Source organism: Conger conger, chromosome 8 (genome assembly GCF_963514075.1).
Source record: "Conger conger chromosome 8, fConCon1.1, whole genome shotgun sequence".
In the NCBI taxonomy this organism is placed as follows: Eukaryota; Metazoa; Chordata; class Actinopteri; order Anguilliformes; family Congridae; genus Conger; species Conger conger.
Window position 1 is genome coordinate 43,445,293 of NC_083767.1, and position 13,274 is coordinate 43,458,566.

The following is a 13,274-nucleotide window of genomic DNA, read 5'->3' on the forward strand; positions in this document are numbered from 1 at the left end:
CTTTCACATGGATGACGTTGCGTTTGTAGTGTTACGGGAGAGCGTTACGCAATGGGCCGGGATGTTAAAAAGTGAAGTTGACCCCGCACTCTTTCAGACACAGCGCAGAGAGCCGGGGCGGGTAGCAGCAGCAACTTTATAGAAAAGGCTCTACTCAGAAATTCCAGGAGGGTTTACCTCATCGTTTTTCCAAGGTTGGTGCCAGATTTTCTCCCCCTGTGACTAGTCAATTGGAAAGTATTGTATAAGAGCAGCGATGTGCAGAGCAAGCTATCACACAAACAAACTGCTAATCAACAACGAGAAACGGCCGGCTCTGCCCTTTGTCCTCTAAAATGGATCCAAGATCAAAAACTCGGCACGTGAGGGTAATGTGAATGCCATTTTATGAGTCAAACAACCGCCACAACAAGCCCTTTGATGGAAGGAAATCCCAATTAACGGATATTATTTATCAGGTAAAAGACACTTGAGGATGACACCCTATCCTCCGTTACATGAAGTCCAAGTTAATTCCGGTCGCTAAAAAAAAATGTTTGATTCTATGCTAGTCACTTCTATGAAAATAAAAGGAAATTAAAAGTTTGACATTTTAAAGGCAAAACTTTCTAAAGAACCAGCAGTACGATTTACCCAAGATATCCAGAGAACTGGGAGCTGTTTGTGGAGTCAAGCAAGTGCTGCCATCAGATGTCAAACCATCATTTCTTACTGGATATAGTTTGACAACGCTGATCATTCTTTGGAGAAATCTGCTTTCGTCAAGCACTGGCGCTCGACGGAACGCGACGGAAACTTCTTTCCCACAGACTCGCCCTCGGGGAGTGTAAAAGATCCTGGAGAGAAAGCTGAATCGCTGTCTCTTTTGCCCCCAGAAGTCTCTGAGCACAAGCTGCTGCACACGCACCTGGAGGGCGCCGTTAAGGACGTGTCCTAGATCAGCCATTTTGTCCTCGCCCTCGAAAGGGGAACGAGACCGCAGACAACAGCAGGCGCCCGGCACACAATTAACGCTGGGATCGACGGCATCCATTCATACATCTGTCAAATTATAATGAAACATTCAATTTAGCGGAAAAACCTGGAACAACCTTGTCTCACGGATGGGCAGATGGCCTAGAGACGATCAGTGCTGGGTGGGCGTTCGGGTGGCGGGACACAACCGTAAAAAAACAATTGCCACAAATGCGCGGGTGTAACGATCCCTGGCCCTAACCTCGCGTCTCTTTTTTTCTCTCGCCGTCCCTGTCGGGAAGTTGTGACGGAAACGCTCAGAGAAAATACTGCCTCTCTCGCCCCACGTTTACACTCAGAGGCTGCAGGTTAAACGGAAATCATTCAACCGTCCTGCGACCTGCGAATTCGTGTGGCCCGCCATGACAGGGAAGTCCTTAATTTACGGTCCCGGTACAAACCAATTTTCCGGTCTCGCCATGCGACTTTACGACCAGCTCCGACCTCGATCCCTACGCTACATAGGCGCTATGTCCTGTACAATAAAAACAAACTCTCAGGCATCCAGGTATTCCACATTTGCTGGCACGGAGACCACAACAACACCATCACACTTGACAGCGTTACCGTCATTGTCCTTTAAGAGGGTCCGTAAAGGGAAGCCCTAAGAGACACACCATCTCCACAGTCACGTATGGATTTTATTGAGCCGCGTTTGCAGGGCTTTTCTTACCCTCTTAGAGAGGCAGGTTAACAGCCCTCACTCTGCATAGACGCTGAAAGCTAAGAGCTCAATAAGCAGGAATTGGTTTTACCACCCTCCTTTATTGCGGTTCCACAAGTGATTTCCCATAAGCCCCAGACCTCCTTGGATAAGATGGGCCCTAACTGGTAACCTAAACCCTGGATATCCCAGATCAGATGATGGCGGAGTAGCCATTATGTTCGCACTGATTACGTTCAGCTAACGTCACGACATCCAGTTGCAGTCTGAACTTCTTGGGAGAAGAACGGTGGTTGTCTACCTATCCAGTGGAAAGGCTGCAACCATTTAGATTCAGATGAAGTCACTAGTCTGGAGCAGAGTGATTTTAGTTTCTTTCAAGCCTCAGGCAGCAGGTGAAGCGGGAACGCTGCAAATCCCAATCCCCCTTCATCCACTTCCACCCACGGAAAACTGTGTCCAGATTTAAATTAAGATTTGGGATCTCTCCAGAACACGAGGAAAGACGAAAGTCTCAGCGGCTGTTTCATGGTAATGAAACCTGCGTCTCGCTGCAATGCCCTGAACCCCATTTCCACAGAGGATCCCCAGGAATTGACCGTTTCCATAGCAATTTTGGCAAAGGAAGCTTCCTGCCCCCAAACACACACACGCACACAAACGCTCTCTCTCTCACACACACACACACACAGACTCTTATCTGGGACGGTGATTTGCAGGTGTACCCAGGGCGTAGTCTGAAAGCCCTGCTCCACAGAGTGGGATTATCAGAGGGAAAGACAAAGCGAAGCTCCGAGGCACAAGCGGGATTAGGAATATCACAGGGAGGGGAATAATGAGCCCGGCAGCCCGTACAGAGGGATCAGGTGCACTGGGAAACGGCGGGAATCTCCACCGCTGATACCCTGGCCTCCGCAGGGCTGTATCCCAGTGCATGCTGGGACTGGGTGAAACCTTGGGACACCACCAGTGGCGACAGCCTGATATAGCAGTCTTTGTAACTCAATGAGTGCTGGCCTTTATTTCTGTCTATATTACTACATTGGGCCATAGCACCCACATACACCTTTTGGTTAACAAGCACGTCTTTTCTTTTGTCATTACGGATATCTCCCGCCCATCCCCCCCTACACACACGCACACGCACAGAGATACTCACCCCAGATAAGGTCTTAATGTTGTGCAGTGCGTTCTGTGCCTCCAGAGCTGCTTTTCTCGTATAAAATGTTACAAAACAGCACCCTGCAGAAGAGAGAGGGAGAACGAGAGAGAGGGGAGGGAGAGAGAGAGGGAGAGATCATTATAAGCATCAGCAGAACAGCAGCGTTTGTGAACACGTGCGTGTTTAACGCAGTGGGGAGCCAGACAGGGTGGCGGAGACGGAGATGGATGAGCGCTGTAAAGCCACGGGTTTTTTTTTTTTGGGGGGGGGGGGGGGTACCCAGACGCGCATCAGTCACGCCCCCTCGCCCCCCGTGGAGAGACGCTATAGCATTCAGTATTCCCATAATTCAGGTGTGGCTGTGTGTCTGTACTGTACTAATGTACAGGACCCTATCTGCCTTTGGGGGTTACAAGAACAGCCATACACAAACCTCTAATACACAGGTAAGACCCCGTAGAGCAGCAATATTAGCTTCTTTAATATAATAATACCACATAAATGCAAGTGATATTCTACCTTATGTTCCTCCTGTAAACCAAGCAGTGAGAACAATGCATTTAGACCGGACTAATTATTACGACCACGACAAAAGGGTTTCCGCAGGATAGGAGCTGGGCTTGGGCTGGCGGGAGTTGGTCTGAGGAGAGTGGACTGAACCATCGCCACGGGAGACAAGGTCACATGACCGAGCTGACTGCTGTCAGATCAAGGTGGGCGAGCGAGACACGGGCTCACGAGAGCATAGCAGGGGCTCAACCCCCCCGCCCCATCCTGCTTTGGATTCAGGGCAGGTGTCGCAACACAAGCGGAATTTCGACCTTGCAGTACGGGGGGGGGGAACCTAACCAATAAACGCAAAACCTAGTATTTTAGTCTTATGTCGAGGTTAAAATCTTATTTCTTAAAATGTTTCCGCTAAATAAGACCAATGTCAAATGGGTTGACACCATTTCAGTGACTAATTTCAAGGTTTGTCAAGCAAAATGTATGTGAAGTCTTATTACAGGACTAAAGCGCTTATTAAAATGGTCACTTTTTTTTCAGCGAGGGTGCGATTCTGCCTCCAGGAGAACTCCCGATGCTCTGGAGTTTCTGAGGGGGGGGTCTCACACCTGCGGTGGGTGATGTTGATGGCAGCCCCCCCCCGCCCCAGCGACACGGTGCCAGTCAAGCGTCCGTCCGTGGGAGAGCAGAGTTCAGTGCGCCGGGCGAGCGAGGGCTGGAGAGGAATCCTGATGGGGTGAGGAGGACACACAGAGCGTGGAGAGAATAGAGAGGACCCTCTCTCTCTCTCTCATCTTCACTCTGCTCAGTGCACTAGCACTACTCTCTTCTGCAGTGAACTCTTGCCTGCAGGGCCACAGTCTGACTCCAGCTCAAACTGGCCCCACACTTGCTCGACTGGGACCCAGAAAGTTGGTGGTTCAAGCCGTAGTGTAGCCACAGTAATATCTGCACTGCTGTTGGGCCCCTGAGCGAGGCCCTTAACCTACATTGCTCCAGGTGGGATTGTCCCCTGCCTGATTCTAATCTAACTGTAATTTGCTTTGGATAAAAGTGCTGGCTGAATGAATGTAATGTGGTACAGTTCAGTTTCTCTGAAGTTCAAAGTGGCCCCACACATTGATTATTGATTACTGTTAAACACAGAACCTGTGTAGGAAGCAGGGCCGCACTCAGACACCCAGACCGCCAGTGTGCGAGTTTGAGTCTCGGGTGAGTCCCATAAATCCGAGAACATTTCATACAATTAACACATCAGTTGATACGTAGGATTTTGGGAATGTTTTCTCAAAGTTCTAAGTTGGTGCTCTCGAACTTGCTCTCAATTCCAAGTCGTGATGGTTACATCAGCATTTATAACCCTCTAATCACATATTTGTGATCCCGCGTCATAAAAAGTTAAGGGAAAGAGAGAAGGTGATTTGTCGGTGTGGCCTCTCTAAGCGTGTCAGAGAAATGGTAGGCATTTTATATAGCGCCTTTATCCAAAGCGCTGTACAATTGATGCTTCTCATTCACCCATTCATACACACACTCACACACCAACGGTGATTGGCTGCCATGCAAGGTACCAACCAGCTCGTCAGGAGCATTTTTAGGGGTTAGGTGTCTTGTCCAAGGACACTTCGACACAGCCCGGGCGGGGGATCGAACCGGCAACCCTCCGACTGCTCTTACTGCCTGAGCCATGTCGCCCCAGAGAATCGCAGAGGACGACAGGCAGAGTGACAGGCGGACTCGGGCAGTGGGGCGTCTGATCCAGGCAGCAGAACCCAGCCTGCCTGCATTATTCCCCCTGATCAGCGCTCCTGTCCAGGGCTGTATAATTCACCCACACGGGGTGTGAGTTAAACACAGCCTCCAGCTCAAGGGAAGGAAAGCACAGGACCGAGGCATGGAAAGCGCTTCTGCCACAGGACCCATGTATCTCCCTGTGTGTGTGTGTGTGTTTCTGTGTGTGTGTGTGTGTGTGTGTGTTTCTGTGTGCGTGGGTAGATGTGTGTATGCTTGTGTGCTTGTGTATTTGTGTGTGCGTGCGTGTTTCTGTGTGTTTCTGTGTGCGAGGGTGGATGTGTGTATGCTTGTGTTCTTGTGCATTTGTGTGTGTGAGTGTGTGTGTGTTTCTTTGAGCGTGGGTGGATGTGTGTATGCCTGTGTGTGTCTGTGTGTATGCACGTGTGTGCATGTGTGTGTTTGTGCGTTGCGTGCGTGTGTGTGTGTGTGTGTGCATGCCCCCCTCTCTACCTCTTTATCCCATTATTATGTTAATTTCAGAAAAGTATGACAGAGATAGGAGCCACATCAAGGGTACAAAATTGCTGCTGTTAGATTTCCATAATTCAGATAAGCCGGAAAGCACCTCACACACCCTGTGTGTGTGTGCGCGCATGTGTCTGTGGCCTTGTGTGTGTGTGTGTGTGTGTGTGTGTCTGTGTGTGTGTGTGTGTGTGTGGTCTGTGTCTGAGGTGTGTGCTTACATGTGTGTGTGTGTGTGTGTGTGTGGAGGATTGATAGAGAGAGAGAAAGACAGACAGATGAGACAGAGGGAGAGACAGAGAAAGACAAAGACATGAGAGAGGAAGAGAGACAGATGAGACAGACGAAGAGAGAGGAAGAGAGAGAATAAAGGAGTGCAGTCTCGCCTCAGCTCTTTATCGAGGCTGTTGTGTGGCTGAAAATTGACAAATGGTCTGACATATAAAGAGATGCACTTTTAAGTGGGGGGTTATGCTGTTCTTTCTGAAGAGACGCTTTGTGCTTAAAAGTGACAGGGGAGAGTGTGTGAGTGCGCGTGCATGCGCGTGTGTCTGTGGCTGTGTGTGTGTGTGTGCATGTCTGTGTGTGAGTGTGTGTGTGTGTGTGTGTGTGTGTGTGTGCATGTCTGTGTGAGAGTGTGTGTGCATGTCTGTGCGTGTGTGTGTGCATGTCTGTGTGTATGTCTGTGTGTGTGTCTGCGTGTGTGTGTGTGTGTCTGTGTGTGTGCATGTCTGTGTGTGTGCGTGTGTCTGTGTGTGTGCATGTCTGTGTGTGTGCGTGTGTGTGTGTGAGAGTGTGTGTGTGTGTGTGTGCATGTCTGTGTGAGTGAGTGTGTGCATGTCTGTGTGTGAGTGTGTGTGTGCATGTCTGTGTGTGAGAGTGTGTGTGCATGTCTGTGTGTGTGAGTGTGTGTGTGTGTGCATGTCTGTGTGTGCGAGTGTGTGTGCATGTCTGTGTGAGAGTGTGTGTGCATGTCTGTCTGTGTGAGTGTGTCTGTGTGTGTGTGCATGTCTGTGTGTGAGTGTGTGTGTGTGTGCATGTCTGTGTGTGTGTGTCAGTGTGTGTGTGTGTGTGTGTGTGTGTGTGTGCGCATGTCTGTGTGTGAGTGTGTGTGTGTGTGTGCATGTCTGTGTGTGCGTGTGTGTGTGTGCGCATGTCTGTGTGTGAGTGTGTGTGTGTGTGTGTGTGCATGTCTGTGTGTGTGTGTATGTGTGTGTGTGTGTGTGTGTGTGTGTGGAGCAGCCTCTCTATCTCTGCAGGGGTGTTTTTCAGCACCACGCGGGCGCTTGCGCTTCCGGAACATTCATCCTCTAACACATTTACCCGAGATTCACAGCATCCCACACGGAGAGAGATTATTAAATTATTAAAAGCTGAACAAAGAAAGGTGCATGAAAACGGTCACAATCTGAATTTGGAAATACTGCCTGGAAGCCGGGCCAGCTGGAATCGAGAGAGGGCGATGGAAATGGCCACAGCCCGTAGGCTCGTTGTGACGAATACGGTCACAATCTGAATAAGAGCGATTTGTGTGCGTGAACGCACCCGTCTTAACGTACAGGAAAGGAAGAGGCCCTTTTCACAGCTCAAAGAAGCAGAAAATGTGCGTCTCATCCAGGGAGTGTAAACCTTTCAATCTCTGTCTGTCTGTCCATCAATCCTGGCCCTATCTGCAGCATCGGCCCTCCTAAGTATTATCTCTGGGGCTGTAACGAGGAGAGGAAGTTATTTCAACACGCTTCCCTGATCTGATAACTCCCGACGCGGGCGGACATAGATCAGCTCAGCACCAGCGACCGGAGAACCATAGACGTTTCCCTCACCGATCAGGGAAGACACTAGTGGGACGAGTAGTAGACGTTTCACTAATATCTGTGAGATGAGGAGGGAATGTACCACAGATGTCTCAGGCGGATTGGTATTTACATGAATAGGCTGCACCATAGACGTTTCTCTCGTCGGTCAGGTAGGAGACAAATGGGACGGGTAATGGACGTTTCACTCGTATCTGTGAGGTGAGGAGGGAGTGTACCACAGATGTTTCTCACATATCATAGGGCATACAAGTGCGCTGCACAATAGACGTTCCTCTCATCGATCAGGTAACAGACGAGCGGGATGTGTGATGTAAGTTTCACTGTCATCTGCGAGACGAAGGAGAGAGAGCACCATAGACGTTCCTCGCAGATCAATGCGGATACGAATGGGCTGCACCACAGACGTTTCTCCCGAGAGACAGCTGGGAGAGGAATGAGGTGCCGCGTCTCTTCCCCATAAGTGAGGAGGTGAGCAAATGAGGAATGTTCCAGGGCCCGGGTGCCAGCGGAGATCATTATGACACCCCACCTACGTGTAATAATGAAGTGGCTTAAAAAAGCACACAAACAAAGCAAAATCACCAGGTCCTTGTGTGCTAGCGGGAGGGGGGTGATGATGTGGCGGATAAACGGCGAACAGAACCTCGAGTGTCTCTCTCTCTCTCTCTCTCTCTCTCTCCGCCTTCTCCTCCGTTCTTCAGTGCCCGTGCGTCAGAGCACAGGCTGTGCCGCGAACATTTGGCCAGGGAGGGAGCGAAGTGCCAAATCTATCTGTGGAGCTCTGCTGCCTTCAGCCACCAGGCCCCGCGCATAAACAGGGGAATTCACAGATACGAGAGAGGGAGAGATAGCAGGAGACGGGGAGAGAGACGGAGGGAGAGGGAGAGATAGAGCAAGGGAAAAGGGAGAGAGCGGGAAGGGGTGGGGAGCATTGATGTGATTTAAAGAGGACTCACACCCTCCTGGCAGCCTGGCCGAACAACTCTGTAAGTACAACTCCCTGACTGAGCACACACACAACAGAGATAGAGACAGAGACACACACACACACACACACAAACACACAAACACACAAACACACAAACACACAACACACACACACACACACACACACACACACACACACACACACACACACACACACACACACACACACACCATGGCCCACGCACCACACAAAACCACACAAACACATGCACACTATTGCTGCATACTGTGCGCACACACACACACACACACACACACACACTATATCTGCATGCTGCAGGAGCAAGGACACACACATATAAACCCACACACACACTCACACCATTACCCTGCATGATCCGCCAGCTGTAGCAGGGTAATAGGCAGGGGTATTGCGCTAACAATGCTAATATCTTGTTATTGCATTCTAACTGGCCGCAGTGCCCCAGGAAACATGAAATAAGCCCTAATTCCATCTGAAACCGCGCTGGCTCACCTGAATGCAGAGCAGAGCGGAGCGCGTTTGTGTCGGCGCGGACCGGGCGCGCGCCGTCGGCCGGGAAACGGCGGAGAGGCCGGGCCGCGGGAACGGGGCTAGCGTGACCGCGCTAATGTGCCACGGAAAATGAAAACATTAAAAACCAATCATGTATCAAATGTGGGGTTAACTGCCAGGCGACCCCCCCCCCCCGCCCCAGCAGGAAGGTGCAGTAGAGAGGGGTGGAGGAGGAGGTGGGATTATGGAGATTAATGGCCCAGGCCCTTCCTGCCAACTCGCGTGGGAAACGTGAGATTTCCTTCACTCTGAACCGCGCTCCTTCGAGGGGGTAAAGCGTAGAGCTTACGCAAACCGTGCGCTCAGACACAGGATGTTTCTGACCCTCGTCTCCCGCGGTCACAGCAGACCGTGCTCAGGGTCTGTTTTTGGCTTTACGGAGCGGTCTCAATGCCCCCGTCGCCCAACGCTGCTGCTCTGCCCAGCTCTTCTCCCGCTTGCTGTCAAAGAACAGCTTTCTGGAGAGCAGGTAAGGGCTGACCGTGACCCTTCTTCATGGGAGGAAACTGTGGCATGTTCCACAGCCAACTTAAACCCCCCAAATAAATAAATAAAATATCATCGTAGAGGAAGCTGGGAGAAATTTGGCTGGATGCAAACGGACCGTGCGGAGGCAGGTATGGAAGAATGCCATTACCACTGGCACACGGTCACCGTGCTGAAGGGAAGGACAGTGAACACACAGCTGTGAGTCTGTAGGCTGCCTCAGGACACACACACACACACACACACACACACACACACACACACACACACACACACACACACACACACACACACACACACACACACACACACACACACACACACACACACACACACACACACACACACACACACACACACACACACACGTTTGGACAGCTCCTCCATTCTTTCTGAGGCAGTTCTAAAACTGATTCTTTTCAGTGGAAGGTACAGGGCGTTATACCCTGACAGCAGACACACACACACACACGTTTGGACAGCTCCTCCATTCATTCTGGGGCAGACCTAAAATGGATTCTTTTCAGTGGAAGGTACAGGGCGTTATACCCTGAGAGCACAGTCACAGAGCCCGGGGGGGGGGGGGGGGGGGGGGACCAATGAGAGTGGCTGTGGCACGGTGCCATGGCGACGCACACGCGTGTGGAAGCCCGTGACACCCCCGCTCAGAGGGCTCATGTAAATGCACAGGTGTGCGGGGGGGTGGGGGCGCGGTGAAAGGCCTGTACAAGGCCTCTCATTCTGCAGTGCCATTCTTCCCCCCTCCCGGCCCTTCACCCAGTCCCCCTGTCCCCATTCACATGGAAATGTATTCTAATACACGAGCTGCACAAATACTGCCTCCCTTTACTGCTGCCGGCCATTCACACCAGACCAGCTCAATGGGCTCTTCTCCTCTGTGTGTGTGTGTGTGTGTGCGTGCGCACGTTTATGTGTGCCCGTGTGTATGCGTATGTTTGAATGTACGTGTGTGCGTGCGTGCGTGCGTGCGTGCGTGCAGGTGTGTGCATGTATGTGCGTACGTGCGCGGTTGAATGTGTGGGTGTGCGCCTTGTGTGTGTGTGCGTGTATGTGTGTATGTGCATGTTTGACTAAGTGAGCGGGTGTGTGTGAGCGCATGCGTGCGTGTGTTCATGCTCAATCATGCAGATTCATTGTGGGAAGGAGACAAATAATGGGAGGAAAGAAAGAAAAGTTGAAAAAAAAATAAGAAGTCATTGCTCTCAATATTCTGGGGGTCAATCAGCAGTAGGTCTAAAAGCGGGGCTGTGTTTGGGCAGTGTGTCTGCGGCTGTGAGCTTCAGCATTCAGCCCAGGGCCGCTCTCTACAGGAGCTCAGTGAACCGCAGGGAGAGACCAGGCCTGCTCAGAATAACTACAACACCAGCTCACCTGCCTCTCTCTCTCACACTCTGCATCTCTCTACATCTCACTTTTCTCCTTCATCTTTTCAGCTCTCCAATTTTCCTCCCTCTCCCTCTCCCGAGTCAGGACTTCCGGAGTTTGCGCTTTCAAGATTTTCTCTGCGCCGTGTTTTTATCAGATTGAAAAACTCACGTAGGAATTTGGCGGTCTAATTGCAAACCGAAGAGGGGGACCGTTTCCAGAACTTTCCGCTGTGAGCCCTACTGTTCACCAGTAATGAGAGAGACTCAGTGGGGCGAGGAACACGTCTCCCACACCGCTCACGCACACCTCCACTCCGCTCACACACAAACAGCTTTCAGAGTTTCAAGAGTTTTTCTGGCGTCGAAGAGGAACATTTTCTGGCTTCCAAAACAAGAAGGGGGGAGGGAGACCGCTCAATAGAAGTCAAAACTTGAGAATCGGCTCAAACTGACAAAAGGTGAAGGGTCAACGCAACACGTTTTGGTGGGGGGGAAGAAAATAATATGACATAACTTTTGAGACGGCCCCAGCCTGCTCCCAGAAGCAGCAGGGTCGTTACTGACCCCGAAAAGCACACAGACGGGAGAGGCACCCTGTGTGTGACCTTGGACAAAAGCGCCTGGCCCTCTCTACACACGGCACTCTCAGTGGAAAAAGAGGCCTCACAGAGCAGCCTGGCGTTGTGCAAACACCCGGGCCTCGCCTGCTGGGGCCTGCTGGACGGCCTATTCTTCTGTAGGCCTGGCAAAAAAGGAGGGAAACTCAGAGAGGCTAAGAGTAGAGGTCAAAGGTCAAAGGGTGCTGCGTTGCCATGGTTCTGCTGGCCTGTTATCCTGGCCTCCTAAGCCAGAGCCCAGGGTAGAGTGGAGCGGGTTCTGTCAGAGCTAAACTATGCAGATAAGGGCTAAAACTCCAGGGAGAGGACGGCTGGATTAAGTGCGAGTGAATGGGGCGGCACATCCGCTCCTGAATAAAGTTTCACTTTACTTTACTCTCAGAGGCTCATTTAGGTGAAATGGCCTGGATTTATCGCGGGGAAGGGTAAACCACAGTAAATGGTGTTAAGACTCTCTAACCTGATAAAGGGGAGTTCAGGACAGTGTCTTGACCCTAAAAAAAAGATATGAGAGGTGTCTGAGTGTGAGTGTGTGTGTGTGTGTGTGTGTGTGTGTGTGTCTGTGGGTGTGGCAGTGTACCTTTGCTCTGCAGTGGGTTCTGACTCCGGCTGTGCAGGATGTTGATCTGGTACAGTGTGTGTATGTGGGTGTCTGTGTGTGCGCGTGTGCGCGTGGTGTGTGTGGTGTGTGGTGTGTGTGTGTGTGTGTGTGCACGCTTGTGTGTGTATGCGTGGTGTGTACGTGTGTATGGTACGTACGGGTGTGTGTGCGTGTGCGTGGTGTGTGTGTGTGTGTGTGTGAGTGTGTATGAGTGCGTGAGTGCGTGTATGAGTGTGTGTGTGTATGACTGTATGTGTGAGTGTGTGTGTGTGTATGAGTGTGTGAGTGTATGAGTGAGTGTGTACCTTTGCTCTGCGGTGGGTTCTGACTCCGGTCGCGCAGGATGTTGATCTGGTACACGGCTCCGTACGGCTCAAACAGCTCCTTCAGCTCCTTCTCGGACCAGGACCGCGGGATCTGGCCCACAAACATCTTAATGGCGTCCGGATCGGGCTGGTCCGAGTGCTCCAGCGCCCCGTTCATCTTACTGCCAGTGCCGTTACTGAGAGAGAGGGAGAGAAAGAGAGAGGGGGTTAGCCAACTGTCACACAAAAACGGGCTTCGTTTTGAGGCTCATCTCCTGGTCACAGTGCTATACGCTCCAGCACAGGCGTTTCAGCCACCATTTCAATGCAAGTCAATGGAAACAATACAGTAAAATCACAGAGGAACATTTCCACAGGAAAACGCAGTCGCAATTCTTCCTTCATTTAGTCTCCCCATGCGCATATTTTAGTGATTGTGTTACGAGGACAATAAAGTTTTACTCTGTGAAGGAATCTGGGACAGTTCACTGCAGAGTCAGTCTCTCACACACTTAGTGGACGAGTCGCCCTCATGCCCCGTTATCAGGGCTCCCCGTTTCCCCGCTGTGCAGAGTCTCTTCCGCGTTTCGGATAGTCAGTGGGTGACGTCACAGACACTTGGCCCATATTTTTTCTGCAGTCTGCAGTGTCACACACTACTGGCAGTACACTTACAGAGGATTACAGCAATACAGTTCAAACAAGTTCTCACCATTCTGTTCATAGGTATTCTACAGCAAAATCCAGAGCCCACTTTGAGAAAAATGGGTATGTTATTTTAACACTAGTCACAAGTTACTGAGGTACAAGGCGCGCGCGCGCCCACACACGCACTCTCTCTCCGTTGTGAGTGGACTGGGGAGATGGGCTGCAGCTGGTGGCACTGTGGTGGGCCAATGGGATGTCGGTAAAGGAGTCACGTGACACATGAAAGG

At 51.1% G+C, this 13,274-nt stretch overlaps 1 protein-coding gene across 19 annotated transcripts in view; it reads right to left on the minus strand.

The window, feature by feature from the left end:
* The window catches only part of celf2 (cugbp, Elav-like family member 2), a 170,050-nt gene that overhangs the window by 57,028 nt on the left and 99,748 nt on the right, over positions 1–13,274 (minus strand). For all 19 annotated transcript variants that reach the window (XM_061251372.1, XM_061251377.1, XM_061251370.1 and 16 more), the window contains 2 exons: positions 12,340–12,536; positions 2,838–2,920 (listed from right to left, as the gene is read on the minus strand). In XM_061251372.1, coding sequence (XP_061107356.1) covers positions 2,838–2,920; positions 12,340–12,536 — 280 coding nt within the window. The remainder of the gene's footprint in view (positions 1–2,837; positions 2,921–12,339; positions 12,537–13,274) is intronic.